Raw genomic sequence first — 16329 nt, forward strand, 5'->3', positions numbered from 1 at the left:
TAAAAAGCACGTGCCTAATGTCAGTAAATGATGGTCTTTGATTTCCCCAACAAAGCTTCAGAACAGGTAATTTTTTGCTATATTTTACACTTTCATTTCTACTTGTGTGAGATACCACGAGATAGGATTTTAAACTCAAAATGAAATTACTTGCATTATTGAAACCCTTCTGATGTGGCATGAAAACAAATCTGGAAGTTGTGTTTTCAAGCCATCTCTATTACAAGTGCTAAGATGATGATAGTTTGCAGTGTAGGCGGTACCTGGGAGCAATAGTGGGTCTCCAGCTTACCTTCTCTTATGTAACAAGGGTCAAGGGCTTAAGCCTAATATTTGGCTCTACATCTCTGCTAATCTCTCTTGATCTCTAATATTACATCCCAGAGGTTAAAACTGAGCAATCCGGGTAAAGATTACATTTGTCATGTCAATTTTTGAATGAGGATTGAATAGTTACTGATGTATGTGGAATATTACTTCTGGTTTTAGTACAAATTATGTGTGGAATTTTCCAAGCTTCGGTTTGGAAAATTAAAAAGTTTTCTCAAATATAGAGATCTCCTTTTTCTGGAAACCTTTTAATGAGTCATGGCACAATCTGAAATCCATTGAGTCTGTATCAGTGCCAGCAGACAGTCGCTCATACTCTTCATTAATGTATAGACAGTGAGTCAAAGCCTGTGCTTGGACATGAGCAAGTAACTGTCAACAGAAACTACAAGTGATATTTAGCCTATTAATGTCACTTTTTTTCCTTCTTTCTCAAAAATGAATAGCTTGTCTGAGCTGAGGAAATCACTGCAGTTAGTACAGCCTCTTCCCGCACCTCCCTAATTTCATCTCCTGGTCTTCCCCTACTGGGGTTCAGCCAAGAACTGGGACCACCAGGGGCAAGCATGGAGTCTGATCAGCAGAGGACAGAAGGCTATAAAATAATGAGGAGCTGGGTTTCAGGTGGAGAAACCATCCAGCAGTAACAACACCCGAATGCATCTGCTTACCATCATCCCCCTGCATGCTCCCACAGGCACTTCACATATTGCTACAAAGCCCTGATAATCCTACTCAGGGGAATCTCATTACTGTACTTATCAAGATCTTTTATTGCACTCCAGATGCTCCCAAAGGCAATCTTAGCTGTGTGATGTGTCTTTTCTTCTCCAGGTTTCTAGTGCCCAGTCATCTTCTGTGTGTTGCTGCCAATGCTGTGGTTTAAGGCACTTGCTTTAACCCTACAAATCCTGCGTTCAGCTGTTGAACCTGTTAAGGACTCTGATGTTGATGCACTCTGTGTGTGTGTAAATTGATGACTTCCTTAAAACCCTTGTGTTCAAAAGCCTGTGCCGCATTCTGCAGTCATAAGTCCAGGTCACTGCATGTCTAATGTGTAATTCTTCTCTTCCCAGACTGCTTATCCTCCGACACATTACATCCGCAGAGTGCCCCAGAGGAAGATCCACTATTTCACAGGCTTGCAGGTCCTGCAGCTCCTCATCCTCTGTGGTTTCGGCATGTCACCGTTGCCCTACATGAAGATGATCTTCCCGCTCATCATGATAGGGATGATCCCAATCAGGTATGAAGCTTGGCTGCCTTTTTTTCCTGTCTCCCATGCCTTTTGTCTTCAGGCTTGGACTGCAGGAAGTCTGAGTGGTCTAGAAGGGCAGCTGGTACTTTCGTGAGTAGCCAGATCCTGGAAGTGAGTGATGGTGACCTCTTTTTCACCAGCTGCTCAGGTTTGAGGAGGAATAGTGCAGAGAGCTTGTGATTTTCACTGATGCTGGGTGTTGTGCAAAGGGTTCTGGGCTGGCAGGTACTCTTCTTCCAGTTAGCAGAGAGGCAAATGAGTCTCCTTTTGCAGTGCCTATGAGATGCCTGATCTTCCTGAGAAGCTGTAGTCTGAGCCTTCCCTCTAGGTGGTATATGATAATGTTCCTTATTGCTTTGCAATTTGATTTCCTAAGGCCTGTGCTCAGAGCAGAGCTAGAAACTTTTCCTAAGAGGAATCCTTATCTCTTTCCCAGTGCTGTGCTGTGGTGACCTTCAGACCTCCTGCACTGCTGAATGCCATTGCCAATGATCAGTTAGGTCAAACTGGCCACGTTTAGTCTTAAAATGTATCTTTAAAACTGGGAGGACCACATGATATCTTGCAGTCTTGAGAGAGAATCATTGAGAAATTTAACTAATTTCTTCTTAATGTTCATTAACAGTGACTGCCCATCATTCTCCAGTTAAATCATTCATGCTCTCTATCCTTTGGATATAATGAGAATCCATAATAAGATCTTAGAAGGAACAGATCTGTTTCCAGTCCACTTGATTATTTTTAGGCCAGCACGGCATCCAGCGATACCTGGTTGTCTTTGAGCTTGTGGTCTCGGAGATTTTCTGCCTGATCTCAAAGTTCAGGGCTACCAATGTGATAGTCTGCCAAGGTAGCTATTGTGGTGTTTTCCTTGGGTGATAAACATGGATAAACATTTCTAAAACAAAAGCATATGTCAAAACTACCATGGCTTTCAACAGGATCAGGTTACAGCTATTTGGGCTGGATTTTTAAAGATAAAGAAAATCTTGGAGAACACTGAAATTATTGTTCCTATGGTAAGAGTCTCTCACCCACCCTTCACGTAGGTGTCACTTTGGATAACTGGTTAAGTGGCTGGTAAATATTTCAACTGTGTGCAGTGCTGGATGATTGACTCATGTGGGAATTGCAAGTCTCTGCACAGAGCAGCTCGGTACAGAAAAGAAAGCGTGGGACGCTTTGCCTAATATTCAAGTATTGGACGTAGTGTAATAAGCTAAATTAGTGTGGAGAGTGTGCTGTCAAAGAACCTGATTTTGTAATAAGAGCTAGATAATTTAGTGATGCAAATATATCTTCTTTTGAGTAAATAAGATACTGTCATCTTATACTAGCTCTGTTGCTAACTTGTTTCTCTTCCCAGAGCAGCTTTTTCTAGTAGCTGGATAATCACCCCTGCTGCTAAGGGGAAGATGGTGCTATCTGGCACAATACAGAACTTTGCCCTTGGCGTTCCTTTCTCTGATTTCTTTTGCCTTCATGTAGTTTCTGTGGACTCCAGCCGAGAAGGCAGCACCATGATGCATGAGCTCTGTAGTTAACAATGACTTTTTCACAAAGATTTGGCACTCTAAATAGATGAGGTAGAGTAGAAGAAATGAAATATCTGTTCTCTTTTTTTAAGAAGTGAAGGGAGGAAGAGGAGATGGGATGGTAGCCAGGGGTCAAAGTCAAGAATCAAACCCAGATGAGAGTCATGGCTCAGTGTCCCACCCAGAAAACCAGCCATGTTGTCTGTCTCAAAGCCACGTTTCTGTCTGTCCGACAGCACTAGATGCATGATTTGTATTGTCAGTGGCGAGACCCCCTCTTTTTCCACTGGTGTACTGTTAACGTGCAAGATAATGGATTTCAGTGGCTTCTCATTATTGCAGTGGAGAACAGCCTGTTGGGAGAAAATGTGATCTCTTTGGGTACCCCCAGTTCCTGGCTTTGATTCAAAACTTTGGGATGACTAGTTTTTGGTTGCTTAGAGAGGAAGAATCTTCTTTCCAAGTTCTGTGTGATGCTTATCTGTGCTCCCATGGCTCGCAAGCATTTTATTTCATGACAGGTCTATTTAAGCAGATCCTGGTACTTCTCAGTAATAAATGCTGCTTGGGATCTCTTGCATAGCTATTGAAAAGGCACTTCCAAGTCTTAAACTGGCTTTCTAGTGCTTTGTGCCTTATTTTAACAGCTGAAGAATAGCTTCCTTGTTAAGCAAGGAAAAGTGTCAAACTAAATACGCAGTAGGATTTAATGAGAGCAACTTCATAGCATATTGTTACAGTACCGTGCCTTTCTCACCCAAATGTGTTAATTCATGAGGATGTTCTTGCAAACAAACAAATAAAAAAACAACCCCCAAAAGTAAGGGAATCACTGTCCCCATGATCCAAGGGAGAATCCAGACACTGGGTAGGGATGGAGTCTTACCAGCAGCTGGAGGAATGAATGTCACAGCCCTTCTTAGCTTCTTGCCGTGGTCTCAAGTCTTGCTGATATATTTGGTGCTTCTCTAAAGACCAAAGCTTCTGGGTTGTCTATTAAAGCTTCTTTGTGGTGAGAGCTGAAAGGAGTGGCCTGGGGTACTTGGAGAACTGAGGAAGTGCAAGACAAATAACCCTTGTGTGCAGGTCTTTGAGCCGACTTTCCCACTATAGGGAAAGTGGTGAAGAAAGAAATGGTGGTTCTTGGCAAAGTAACCCATCCACTAGCAAACTGGAGGCAGCAGGAAGCTACTACCTGCCTCCCCAGCACAAACCAGGAGCACAGCTGTGGGTAGGGTGAGACAGTACATTTTTGGCACCTTGAAGACTTTGTGGTGACAGTGCTCTAGGAAAGCAGCTTTTCTCCTGTGAGGATGAGGATGTTCCCTTTCCTCTTCAGCTGAAATGAGGAGGCTTCTTCCAGGAGGAGCTCTGCACTGTTATTCCTATAAATGCTGTATTTACGTGCAGGATTGGTTGTTTTTACTTTCCCCCGTTTCATCTCCCCTTCAGCTGGGTGAGTCTGTTGTATGCGTGGCTATGGACAAACTTAACTGAGAGTCTTGGGACAGACAAACAATGTTACATCACTATAAATAAGCACTAATGCTATCTCTCTCGTTCAATGTTAGGTACAACCTGCTCCCTAGGATCATCGAAGCCAAGTACTTGGATGCTATGGATGCAGAGCATTAAACAGGGTCCTCCACACACGCAGCAGCGAGGACAGCTCTTTCGGAGTTGGAAGGCGGCTTTGCCGAGGCATAGAACAATCTATCTGCAGTTCTTTCTTTCACCACTTTCTTTCTGCTCTAATATGGCGTTGGTAATGCACACATATCAAAGACCAATTGAGCGTTGAAGTGTCAGACCAAAACAGCCTTGGACTTGGCAGGCCGATGCTCTTTGGAGCTGTGAGGCAAGCAAGCTTTATGGAAAATGCTACTTTCCACATTCCAAAATTGGAAACCCCAAAGATCAGCATGTCCGTACCGTTGGAGCATGTGTTCTCAGAGTTGTCATGTGTTCCCTTGTTTGAGGGTGGGGGGAATCTCTTTTATGCACCATGTCCCTTTCTTCCAAAACACTATAAGGACAGCAACTGACCCTTCTTTTACAGAATGACAGTCCTGTTCTGGCCTTTGAATTCAATTTCCCGTGCATCCAGTATTCCCAAATTGGTATTCTGGGTGGGATGGCCTTATGCTAAACCACTGATGTCAGGAGAGGTGTCTGGCCATCTCTTCAGATTAGCAGGGTTGGAAACAGATATAATTTGTACTGATACAGTCCACAGCTTTGGATGAATATTTAATTCCTACAGATGAGCTGGAAATGTTCAGAGGTTGGGCTCGCATGGTGATGTTGATGAAACAGCATCTGGGTCTGAGCTATTTGGGAGTTGGTTTGGATCTTTCTACCATTACTTCTCGGTAATCAAACACAGAAGTGTAGTTTGCACAACTGCAGCGTTCTTGCTTGCACCCAGAGTCAGATGCTGAAACTTGTCAAAGGGAAGTTGTGATTGCATATACATATGTACAGTAGTGCCTATGTGTACATATATACATATGGATTTCTGTATATATTTTGCATAGATATACAAATAGGCCTGGTTCTTTAAAAATATCAAAAGTGTTTTGTGCAGTGTTACCTGTGATGTCTTGACCATATACTTGTTCTCTGCTTCAGTGCTGCTTTTTCTCATTTGAGATATGGTCACTTTTTTCCTTTTGAAACTGCTCAGTTACTGGTTTTGTTCATGTGTTGCTTTATTCAAGGTGTTCCTTTGCTTTCTTCTTCCCATGGCTTGAGACCTTCATCATTCTGTCTTGATGCTCCAACATGTGAATTTTGCATTTAATTTCAATGTACAGCATGCAATGAAAGTTTTCCTCTTTCGCCTAATCGATATTTGTTGGTCATTTCATTGTTTCTGTTTTGTAGCTAATCTCCAGTTTTTCCCCACTCCCAGACGTTATATTATATTTCTGGATGAATCTAACTTCTGCTGTCTTTTATATTTCAGTTTATTTAATTTTGCTTGTACTATGGTCAGTTTTCTTATTTGGAGTACTGTGAAACAAGCTGCCCTTTAGTTCAGTGTTGCCCTTTGCCGCACACTACAGATCACAGGTAAAGTGTTAAGAAAAATGTGGACCTCTGAAGATAAGAACTTTCAAAACAGTAGAAATGAGGGAAGAGTAGTAATATAAAATGAAATGCAAATATATTATTAGCACAGAGAAGTGTTTCTTACCAATTGCTTGCCCAGTAAATGGTGCAGAGTTTTTAATAGCACATGCCCTACTGATTTGGGTGTTCCTCTGCGTAATGAGGAAGACCAACTCTGTAATGAGGGAGGAAGGCATTGGGTAAAAAGCCTCTATGCTGAAAGTAAGCCAGACTCAATCCACTGAAGATTTGGTGTATTTGCACTGAATATCAGATGGTGTTTCATCTTAATGTAGCTGCCTACAGCTTTAAAACATGTATGAAAAACTAAATTTTTATATTCTTATGAAACCCTTCATCTTTGTGTTGATACTTGATGGAGGAGAGCAGTAAGAGTGTTTCCCAAGAACGTGGCCATGGTTTATATATCCCCGAGCAATCGCAGGGGAAAGCCCTCAGCTTAGCAAGCAAAACAGCATCGCGTGACCTTGAAAGCATGACCTTCGTGTTGCACTGACCAACTCTCGTGGGACTGCTGAGAAGTCTCAGGGTCAGGATGACCACCCCAGTACATCAAAGCAGGTAATGCCACGCATTTGGCTTTCAGTCAGTCTTGGAGGCAGCAGGGGTAACTCACGCCATGTCCAACAAGTGGCGTGACAGCAGGTAGAAATCCCATGTGTGGTTTCTGACCACCTTCGTCATTATTTCCTGGCTTTTGAGTCATCACTGTGGTGAGATGACTAATAGCTGTTACTAAGCTCTACATGTAGAAACGGGGCAAACAGTCGGCAAACGCTCAGCAAACAGGATTTCAGGGCAGTGCAAAAGCAGAGGTGGTAAAAGTATGTCTGATCTTCAGTCAACAGAAGAAGAGCAGGTGACAGCAAACAGTTCAGTACCTGTTGTAAGACAGGGAGTGCAAAGGCCTGATGATGCTTAAATAACACGCTTTGCCCTCGGATGCCAAAAGATTTAACCAAAACTAGAATCAAAAGTGTCATCCTCTGGCTGAGTAAGCTATTAAACGCATGTGTCCTGGGGTTGCATTTCTGGTGTCTTGGCTCTTGGCAGTTAGAAGTCACCCTGTGGGATGGTTTACATCGTATTGTGGATGCTGTGGCTAGAGGAAGGAGAGGACATGCCCAAGGGAATGTGGCTTTGGTCCTCTGAGGAAAAGCAGAGGCCCTGGGTGAAATTTCCTCCAGCACAGAGCATGGTGGGGTGAACTGGCATGCAGGTCTTGCCAGAGGAAATAGCTTTGAGATGTACCCTCCATCCCCCCACTTAGAAGGACCAAAACTGTCCCCATTTAAAGCCTCTTTGAAAGCACCAATTTCAGATAGTGTCAAATGTTGCTGAGATCATTTAAAATCCAGATAGCTGGAGGGGGTTAAATGCATCACAACTCTTGTTTATATCTTGTATTGCTGTTGCTTTACCAGTATGACTTCAGCGTTCTTATTTTCTTTGTAGCATCGATAGGATTCTGTTTTGCAGGGTTTTCTTTCTGCAGAAGTCAGGGGCCAAAGAATCAACTTGATGGGAAATCAGCACAACTTGGGAAGAGAAGTTGTGCTGGCTTAGACTGCTTGAACGTTTGGACCCATGTCTCCATATATAGGTAGAAGGGAGAGGTGAGACACAAGGCCTCTTGTCTCATAAGGGGTTGTAATGATCCTGCAGAGGATTTTTTTTTTCCATACAAGTACCTTTTCTCTTCTTGTTTGCTTCTGGTTTTGCTGACTTAAGTGCAGATGTTTTCAGGAAGTAGGCTAGCTAGGGAAGGAGAGTTTGTTCAGAGTTGATTGAGCACTTTAATACTTCTGTGAAGGTTAAGACAATTAGAATGTAAAAGAAGTTTTATTATAAGCTCTTTATACGCACAATGCTATGTATAACTGTTGCCAAAGAACTGGGTTTGAAAGATGTTGATGGCTATTAAGAGAGTCCATGATGTTCCCCTGGAACCGCAAGGTAGTAAAAAGCTTCTGAAACGAGTGGATTTTGGAAGTTACCTTTTGACAGCTGCCAAAATGATCAGAAACTGGGGACAGAATAAACTTCTACTCTCAAACTTGTAGTTTTTGATCCTTGCATTGAATGTAGGAGCTAGAAGTTAGCTTGACAATTAAAATTGGATTTATACCTGAGAAGTTTTGTTGGTCTGAGACTTATTTTGTTGCCTTCAAAAATACTGTTGACATGCTATGTATGGAAATAGATGTGTTTCTCCATGTAAATTAAGGAAAGTTGGTGAAAACATGGACTGCTGAACAGGCAGCGTGGCACTTTCTAGATTGCTTAGGAGGCAAATCTGACAACCTCACTAGCAACAATCCCCTAATTCTCTGGCGTCCACATTTGAAGCTATTAATAAATGTCAGGCTCTACTTGGATATGCATCAGTGCATTGCTGCGAAAGGATGGGGATGGAGTAAATGAATTCAGCTGGTTTGCTTCAGAGCTGCCATCTGGTGAAATGCTTCAAGATGAGCCCAGTGACTGTGGGACGGGATACATGCTTCCTGATGACCTGTGTGAACTGGGATGCTCTGAAAAGAAGTACGGTAGATGGTCACGTTTCCGTATACTGTAGGTCAAACAATTCTCCTCGAATGGTCCACATCCCCCGCTGTACCAAAAGACTGAAACTGTTAGTAAACTTTTGCATATTGTATTTGGCTGCTCTAGAAACTGCTGCTGAACTGTCTTCTGTGGACACTCTTTGAAGAAACGTGAAGTTGGCCAAAGCTGGATGTAGCTGGAGAACGCTTGCGGGTGGGAGGGAAGGGGGGCTTTTGTGGAGCTCTCGGCAACAAAAAAGGGACCTGGGACGTGCCATGTCACCAAAAGCACCTACCATTTTCCAGTCTGTGTCCCACTAAGCATTGTATCTACACTATGTTGACACAAGTTCATGTTACTCCTTGATCAAGCTTCATTTTCTGGTTCCTTGTGTTCTGTATCTGCCCTTTGTAGTGTGTCCACCTGCCTGGAAAGTTAACGGGCAGAACCAGGGTTGGCTCAAGCTCATCTCCTCGTGTCTGTCCCCCCCAAAACTTCAGTGCAAGCCGTTTTCTGTCATCTCCTGACCCAGCTCTCTCATCTTCCCCAGCCTTTTTCTGGGAGTTGGCTCTGGCATCTCCATTGTGGAAATGCTGCCAGAGTGCCGAGTGGGAATTTTTTTCTGGAGAACCTGAGCCTGTGTCTGAGCAGCAGCATGGCAGCAGCTGCTCCCGTGGGGCTCGCTTTGCCATAATAAGCAATTATGATGGATTCATAATTGTCCTACAGTTGCACTATCTTCTGCACCTCTTTAGATGATTCCTTTATGGCACAGTATTCCAGTTGGGCTGTCCTCCTTTCATCTGTCAAGCTTCCAAAACAACTTAAATAGACATAATGGGATGGGTTTGCCCCATTTTCTATCTGTGCTGAGGCCTGTGGATGTTAGAAGAGCGTAGTCTTCTCTAATTGTTTTCATATCTAATTAAGGCATTTAAGTACTAAACCCTGTCCATTACACTACTGGCTGCAGATCTGGTTGCAAAGAGCAAACCATCAATATTGTGTAAAGAGCAGACAGACGAGGGAGTTGCCGGAGTACATGCTTTAGAACTACAAATTAGCACTTTCCTCTTCAGCTTTTGCGTGTGTTTGGGGTTTTTTTTCCTTTCAAACTAAGACAATCCTTGGCTGTGTCTTTCTTTCCCTTGTAGAAAACTGCATGAGCTTGGATCACTTGGCGCTGTTCTGATGTCGCATTAGATATTAAGAGCCTGTCCTGGGGGAGATGCTGCCTTCTGCTCCCCATCTGCATCTCTGCTGCAAAGAGCTGCGTACTTGGAGAGCTGAAGTCTGCTCTTGGAGCAGAAGAGGGGATGCGTGCGGCATCTCAGTTGGTCATCTGTGTGACAAATTCTTGCTGCTGCAAAAGCTATTGGTATCCCTTCTTTAGCTGCAGGTGAGAGTCCAAAAAGCAAACAAAATGGCAAAGAGTAGTTGGAAAAAACAGTTTGCAATTAGATTCTCTCCCTCTTGACCTGACCTATGCTGGCTTTTTGCTCTTAGCATGTGGGGAAAAAAAAAGCTCTCTAGCAATTTGTTATGCGATCAGGGTTTTGCCGAAAATCAGCATATTGAATTCAACAGCTGGAATATCAGTTTCAGTGCTTGGGAGGCTTGCTGAAGGGCTGAGATCAGTTCTTGCTCTGCCTATCAGCAACAATTGGTGTCTCAGCGTGCTTTTTCCAGGCGTTGAATTTAGATAGGTTTCACATGATTGGATGACTTCGATGGTTTCTGCAAGTGTCCATACGAGCGATGGCAGGGTCACGTGGCCATGCTGGTCTCTGCCAGACATGGCTGGAGCAGAAGCTTGGTGTCGTGAGCGATGGCATCTCCAGTTTTGCAGGTGATCTTTTTTTAGGAGAGGGTTGATTGACATCTGAGTGACATGACTGAGCTCATGCAGTGTACCCTCCTCTCTGTGAACTGCTTACCTTGGGAGCTGTGTTAGCCACCTTTCTATTACTTACTTAAAACATCTCGTATTTCTGAACTTCTCAAATTTGGGACCAATGCCACTGATCTCAAACTGCATCCCCAGCGGAGTCCCGACCTGCATAAACAGGCTTTTAAGTGATTCACATCTTTATTGTGGAGCTTCCTTTGCTTGCCCAGGTGTTAGCAGCGACCTCCTGTCTCCAAGACTTCTGATGCTAAAGTATCATTAGGACCCTGGGTTTCAGTGCCCACGTCTGGAAGCTGTGGCCACTGGGATGTGCATTGGCTGTGTCCATCCCTGGCAGGTGCTGGGCTGTGATCGGAAGCGCCCAGCAGGTCTAAGTGGATCTGTTCCCGTGGGAGAAAGCATGATTCAGCTGCGAAGCACAGCAGCCGCTGGAAAGCAAGAAGCTTATTGCGCTGTTTGACCCTTTGAGGATTTTAGCCTCTCATGTTTGGCGGAGCTGCTCTGATTTAACAAGTAAGGTGGCTTAGTGCTCTGTCACTTTTGAAGTGTTTAGCCCCTCCATTCTCCCTGTCGTCTTATTGATGTGAAGTTGTACCTTGTTCCCACACAGATGTTGTTACTCCAGAAAACAGGAATTCTCTTAAAGCGCAGCAGTTCAGCTGCTAAAAAAACCCACCTTACTTCTCCAAAGTATGTGCGCTCAAATGTTAGTGCAAACCAAACCACCTTCCCTTTGGTCTGAGCTGAGAAAGGGGCTGTATCTTAAATACTCCCTCGTTTCCCCTCCTGCTTTCCTTGGAGGGAGTGTAAATGCAGGATGAGGTCTGAGGAGGTGATTTAAGAGGAGAAACCTTCCTGAGGCAGAGCCGGCTCGTCACAAATCCTGCATCCTGTTTCTGTGCAGGCGAACGCTGGCGGAGCTGCTTGGCTGGGGCGGTCTGCAGTGTGCTGGGAGAAGACCAGTGGTGGGTTTATTTTCCAACGTGTCACATGGCGTGTAACTGGTTAAATATTGCTGTATTTGGTGACCAGGAGGTTTCTGTCACAGATTGCTGGGGAACTATTTTAAGTGAGGGAAAGCACATGTTCCTATTCAGGGAGATATGGCCTATAGACATTGCACTTGCTAAATATGCTCTTAAAGCGCATGCCTCTATCTAGTGTTGATTTTACAGTGAATGATTTCTTTTGATAAGAGTTGCTTGGGGCGGGGGGGAGGGAGAGGGAATTCCTTTATTGTATAAGCAAACTCTGTATTTAAAATCAAAATAAAAAGAAATATACTGTTTATATATTTCTACTTTGTTGCCTAATCAGTGTCCTTTGTTTAACCTTAAGCTCCCGGCATGGCTTGGACTTCTCTCCTAGTGCTGACGTATGTATTTCTCTGGTGACTGATGGGGATCCCTGTAGCTGAGATACTTCTGTAATCCCCAACACTTGTAGCGTTTGAGCATCTCAACTGTGCAAGTAAGGACATGTGTTGTCTTACCCATGGGAGTCTGGGGAGCCCAAAATGGGATTCCTTCATCCTTTAATGGGGAAGCGTAAGAAATAACTGCAGCGTTTACCTGATACGGTGCACTGAGAGCATCTGGACCTGGCTAGCATTGCCCTTGTGCCTCTGACTTCCTTGGCATCATCCAAACCAGAGATGAGTACCCCCAGTCCCTAAAGGGGGCCTGCAAGAAAGCTGGCGAGGGACTTTTTACAAGGGCATGCAGTGATAGGAGAAGGGGTGATGGCTTTAAACTGAAAGAGGGCAGATTTAGATTGGATGTAAGGAAGAAATGTTTTATGATGAGGGCGGTGAGGCACTGGAACAGGTTGCCCAGAGAGGCTGTGGATGCCCCATCCCTGGAAGTGTTCAAGGCCAGGTTGGACAGGACTTTGAGCAACCTGGTCTAGTGGAAGGTGTCCCTGCCCATGGCAGGGGCGTTGGAACTAGATGATCTTTAAGGTCCCTTCCAACCCAAACCATTCTATGAGCCCAAAACCTAGTGAATTTTGTGTCATATGGGAGCCTGAGAATGATCTACTTCTCCAAGGAGTAAATTCACTAGTTACCTACCATGGGATCCAGGTTTGGATAGTTGCCCTCTAGCTCATCAGGATCCTTGAGGGGCTCATTTTGCAGAAAGAGGGGCTTTTCACATGTTAAACACAAGCTGAGGTTGAGGTAAGGGTGAGACAGAATGGCTGTGTGGGTCTGGTAGCATTATCTGAGAGGAGCCAGAGTCTGCAAACTTGTTCCTTGCCTCCAGCCACTGCATCTCTCCAGGTCCTGTGGGATTCCTCCTCCATGCAGAGGACCAGTTCTGGCCTTCATCGGCATGAGCTGCCCTAGAAGCAATGTTGGTGACCCTCTTTATATATATATATGCACACATGTAAATAAAATATGTGGGCAGGCTGTCAGGAAAAGGGGGAAACAGTCCTTGCTGTGTTAACTTTGGAGGGCAGTTGAGCATGTGGGCAGCCTCAGATTTTTGGGACCTGAGCTGCTCTGGGCTCTGGCATGGGGACCTTTGAGATGTGCCAGTCCCTGGGGCAGTGAAGGAGTGCTCAGACTGTGTTTGCTGCACCAGTTCCGTACCATCCTCTTCTGCAGAAGGGTGAAGCGGGAGCAGGGTCTGGGGAGGCTCATGAGCCCTTTTTGCAGCTCTGCGTTGCCTTCAGGCAGGTAGATCGCATCCCCTGTCACAGCAAGGTCCAAAAAGGGACCTCCAAAAAGAGCCAAATACAGAGATCCTCAAACTGGTGTGCCAGGACTAAGGCCTTGGCAGCAAGAAGAACCTTGGGGTGGGAGGGGAGTGGGACATGTGGCAAGTGTCTCTTCCTTTTGAGGTCTCAGTCTGTGATGATGGATTGCATATGTGGGTTGATTGTCCCAAACACCTGAGGATCCTCTTGCAAGATGGCTGGAGAGTGACAGTGTGTTCCTACCCGAGATGGATCCCTCCTGGACAAGCAGGAGGTCCCAAGAATGGACACAGAATGGGTAAGAAGTGGTTGTGTGCCTATCAAAGAAAGCCTCCTGGGAGCCACGGGGTCACCTGGGTCCATGGTCTCCTGGGCTCTGGTCTCTCTGTGGCAGCTATCTTTCTCCAGTCCATGAGGGTCTCTCCCCAGGACAGCCCTCAGGTCCCTGCTTGGTGCCCAGGAGTAGCCTTGGAAAGGTGGGAGGGCTGTACAGCACCTTTGGGCTGAAGTGAGGTGTAACGAAGGGCTCCGTGCTACACCGGGACCGTAAATGCATGGGGACAGAGTGAGCCTCTTGGGATGGGTGCTGGGGAGCAGGGAGGCGGTGGGCAGGACGTGTTTGTCACCTTCTGGCTGTCACTGCACGGAGTTTTAGCTGATGGGCATCTGCCTGCAACTGCGGGCAGCCTGGCAAGGCCATAACCTGGTGAGGTGCAAAGCGTCCCCATTCAAAGCAGATGTCTAACAACAGTTGGTTTAAATGTTAGTGGCATTTGGGGCAGATCCGAGCTTGGGAAGGAAAGGGTCAGATGGGGATGTGTTTTCCCTCACCACCACCGCATCCTTCCTTTCCCACCAGGACACACATGCGATGCACCGCCAGGAGCTTTGCAGGAGGGGTTTAAATATCCATTGGCCAGAAATTACACGGATAAATGTTCAGAGAGGTGCCAGGCCCCAGGGATGCGATCTGCAGTTTTGCCTTGTACCATGTCTTGGTATGGAAGGCATGGAAAAAGGGATTATTTAGGGTGGCTGCATCTGGGCTGTCCTTGAACTGACACGAGGAGTTTGTCAATACATTTCCCTTCTCAATGTCCTGCTTTGATTTGGACTAAAAAAGGAGTTGGCGTATTCCTCCCTGCACTTCCCAGCCCTGTAAAGGACCGAAATATCTTCCCAGCGTGATCCAGCTCCGATGGGGTCTGTCACTGCCCCCAGATGTGCACCTGCCACTGCAGCAAAGCTGGTGAGAAAGGACCCGTTAGTCCCTGTCCACTGCGTTTTGGGGGGATTCCGCGCCTGGAGATGGACCAGAAGGGAAAGAAGCAGAAATGTTGCAGCCAACAAGGGGTCAGGTATCTCAGATTCTTGGTGTAAGAGCAAAAAAACTGTTAATTGTAGCGCTTTTCTTTTTTTTTTTGATGTTTTGGGTGGGTTTTTGTTTGTTTGTTTGTTTTCTGGCAATCGGTTTGCAGCCCTGAGCCTTCCCAGGCACCAAAACCTGCTGGTTTTCATCAGGGATTTAATCTGCTGAGAGCAGGTGCCATCTAGGGGACAGACAAAAGAAGACAAGGAGGCGTTTCACTTCCCAACCTGCAATACTTTCTCCACCACCCCAGGCCCACCAGCAACATCCAAAGGGCCTCAGCCCACCTCTGCTTCCAGTTGCTTCGGCACGGAGAACCCCGGGCTCAAAATGGGGAGCTGGTGGGTGCGTGGCTTGATGTTAAGCCTGCAATCCCGAGCAGAAAGCATCTGCCTTCGTGCAGCACTCGTGCCCAAAGCCATGGACCAGAGAAGCCTGCAGCGAGGTTTTTCTTCGGTGGTCTGCTCTAAGCATATGGAGAAACCACGAGCGAGGCAGAGCGCTGCGAGCTCACCTCTCTGTAAGCGCAGCTCGCGTTTCTAGCTCTGGGCTTGCCACAATGTCCTGAAGCAACCTTCCCTCTCCCTGCTGCTCTCCCGAGGGCCGTATCCTGCTGGATTTTAGAAAAGGTTTGGCCAGGAGTGCTTGTTCTGCATCACCCGCTTCTCTCCCTCTTGAATTTGGATGGTTTGGAGGTGTAACACCAGGACCATGCATCAAGGGGTCTGGTTCAGCATTGCGTGACTCTCTATCTGAGCCCGAAAAACTAAATTAGCACCTACCTCACTGCATATACTTAAAATCAGGCTCTACCCAAACCCTTGGAGAAGGTGGATGGGAGAGTGGTAGGTGGAAATGCTGCACGTCCATCACTTTGAATAAATAATGAGCACTAATGATACCGGCTCGCTAATAAAAGTCTGCAAATGGGTGACTACAGCTGTGAGCCAGAGCTGCAGGGCTGAAGGGTTTGTGTTGGAAACTTCAGCTAAATCACTCATTTTTCACCCTTTCCTCTCCTGTTTCAGGCTTTTTGATTTTTCTCTGCTAGCTTCATTACACCCACCCCCCCACCCCCCCCCAGAAATCCTTTTAGCACCCACCGTAGGCAGCTTCGGGATGGACAGGAGGGTCTGCAGGCCAAAAGTTTGCTGTTGGGGGCTCCTCTCCCTCCACCTCATCCCCATCCTGTGGCAAATGTCCCCCCAGCTCATCCCCATCCTCCCCTGGGGCAGTCCCCCCACCGTGGGACATCGGGATGAGGCATTGGTGCTGCCAGCACATGGCGTGCCCTGGCTTTAGCTGCGATGGGGCACAGAGATTAATTTTTTGAGAGCCCTCTCAGATATAACCCTGATTTGCAAATCATGGGAGATTTAACCACTAAAAGCTGCTTGTTGTCTGTGCAGACTCCAGCAGAGGGAGCGTGGCTGTGTCTAACAGCGTTAATACCTGCTTCTCTTCAGCAAACGCACCTTTTTGAGATGAGCTATTTGGATGTCTCCTTTGGATGGCGTTTCCCCATGAGGTTCCCAATTGCTCC

At 45.9% G+C, this 16329-nt stretch overlaps 1 protein-coding gene across 1 annotated transcript in view; it reads left to right on the forward strand.

Annotated features, from left to right (window-relative positions):
* The window catches only part of SLC4A11 (solute carrier family 4 member 11), a 140797-nt gene extending 134730 nt beyond the window's left edge, over positions 1-6067 (forward strand). The window contains 2 exon segments of the mRNA XM_050895679.1: positions 1407-1576; positions 4695-6067. Coding sequence (XP_050751636.1) covers positions 1407-1576; positions 4695-4758 — 234 coding nt within the window. The 3' untranslated portion in view covers positions 4759-6067.
* The last annotated feature ends 10262 nt before the right edge of the window (positions 6068-16329 follow it).

Source organism: Gymnogyps californianus, chromosome 4 (genome assembly GCF_018139145.2).
Source record: "Gymnogyps californianus isolate 813 chromosome 4, ASM1813914v2, whole genome shotgun sequence".
Classification (NCBI taxonomy): Eukaryota; Metazoa; Chordata; class Aves; order Accipitriformes; family Cathartidae; genus Gymnogyps; species Gymnogyps californianus.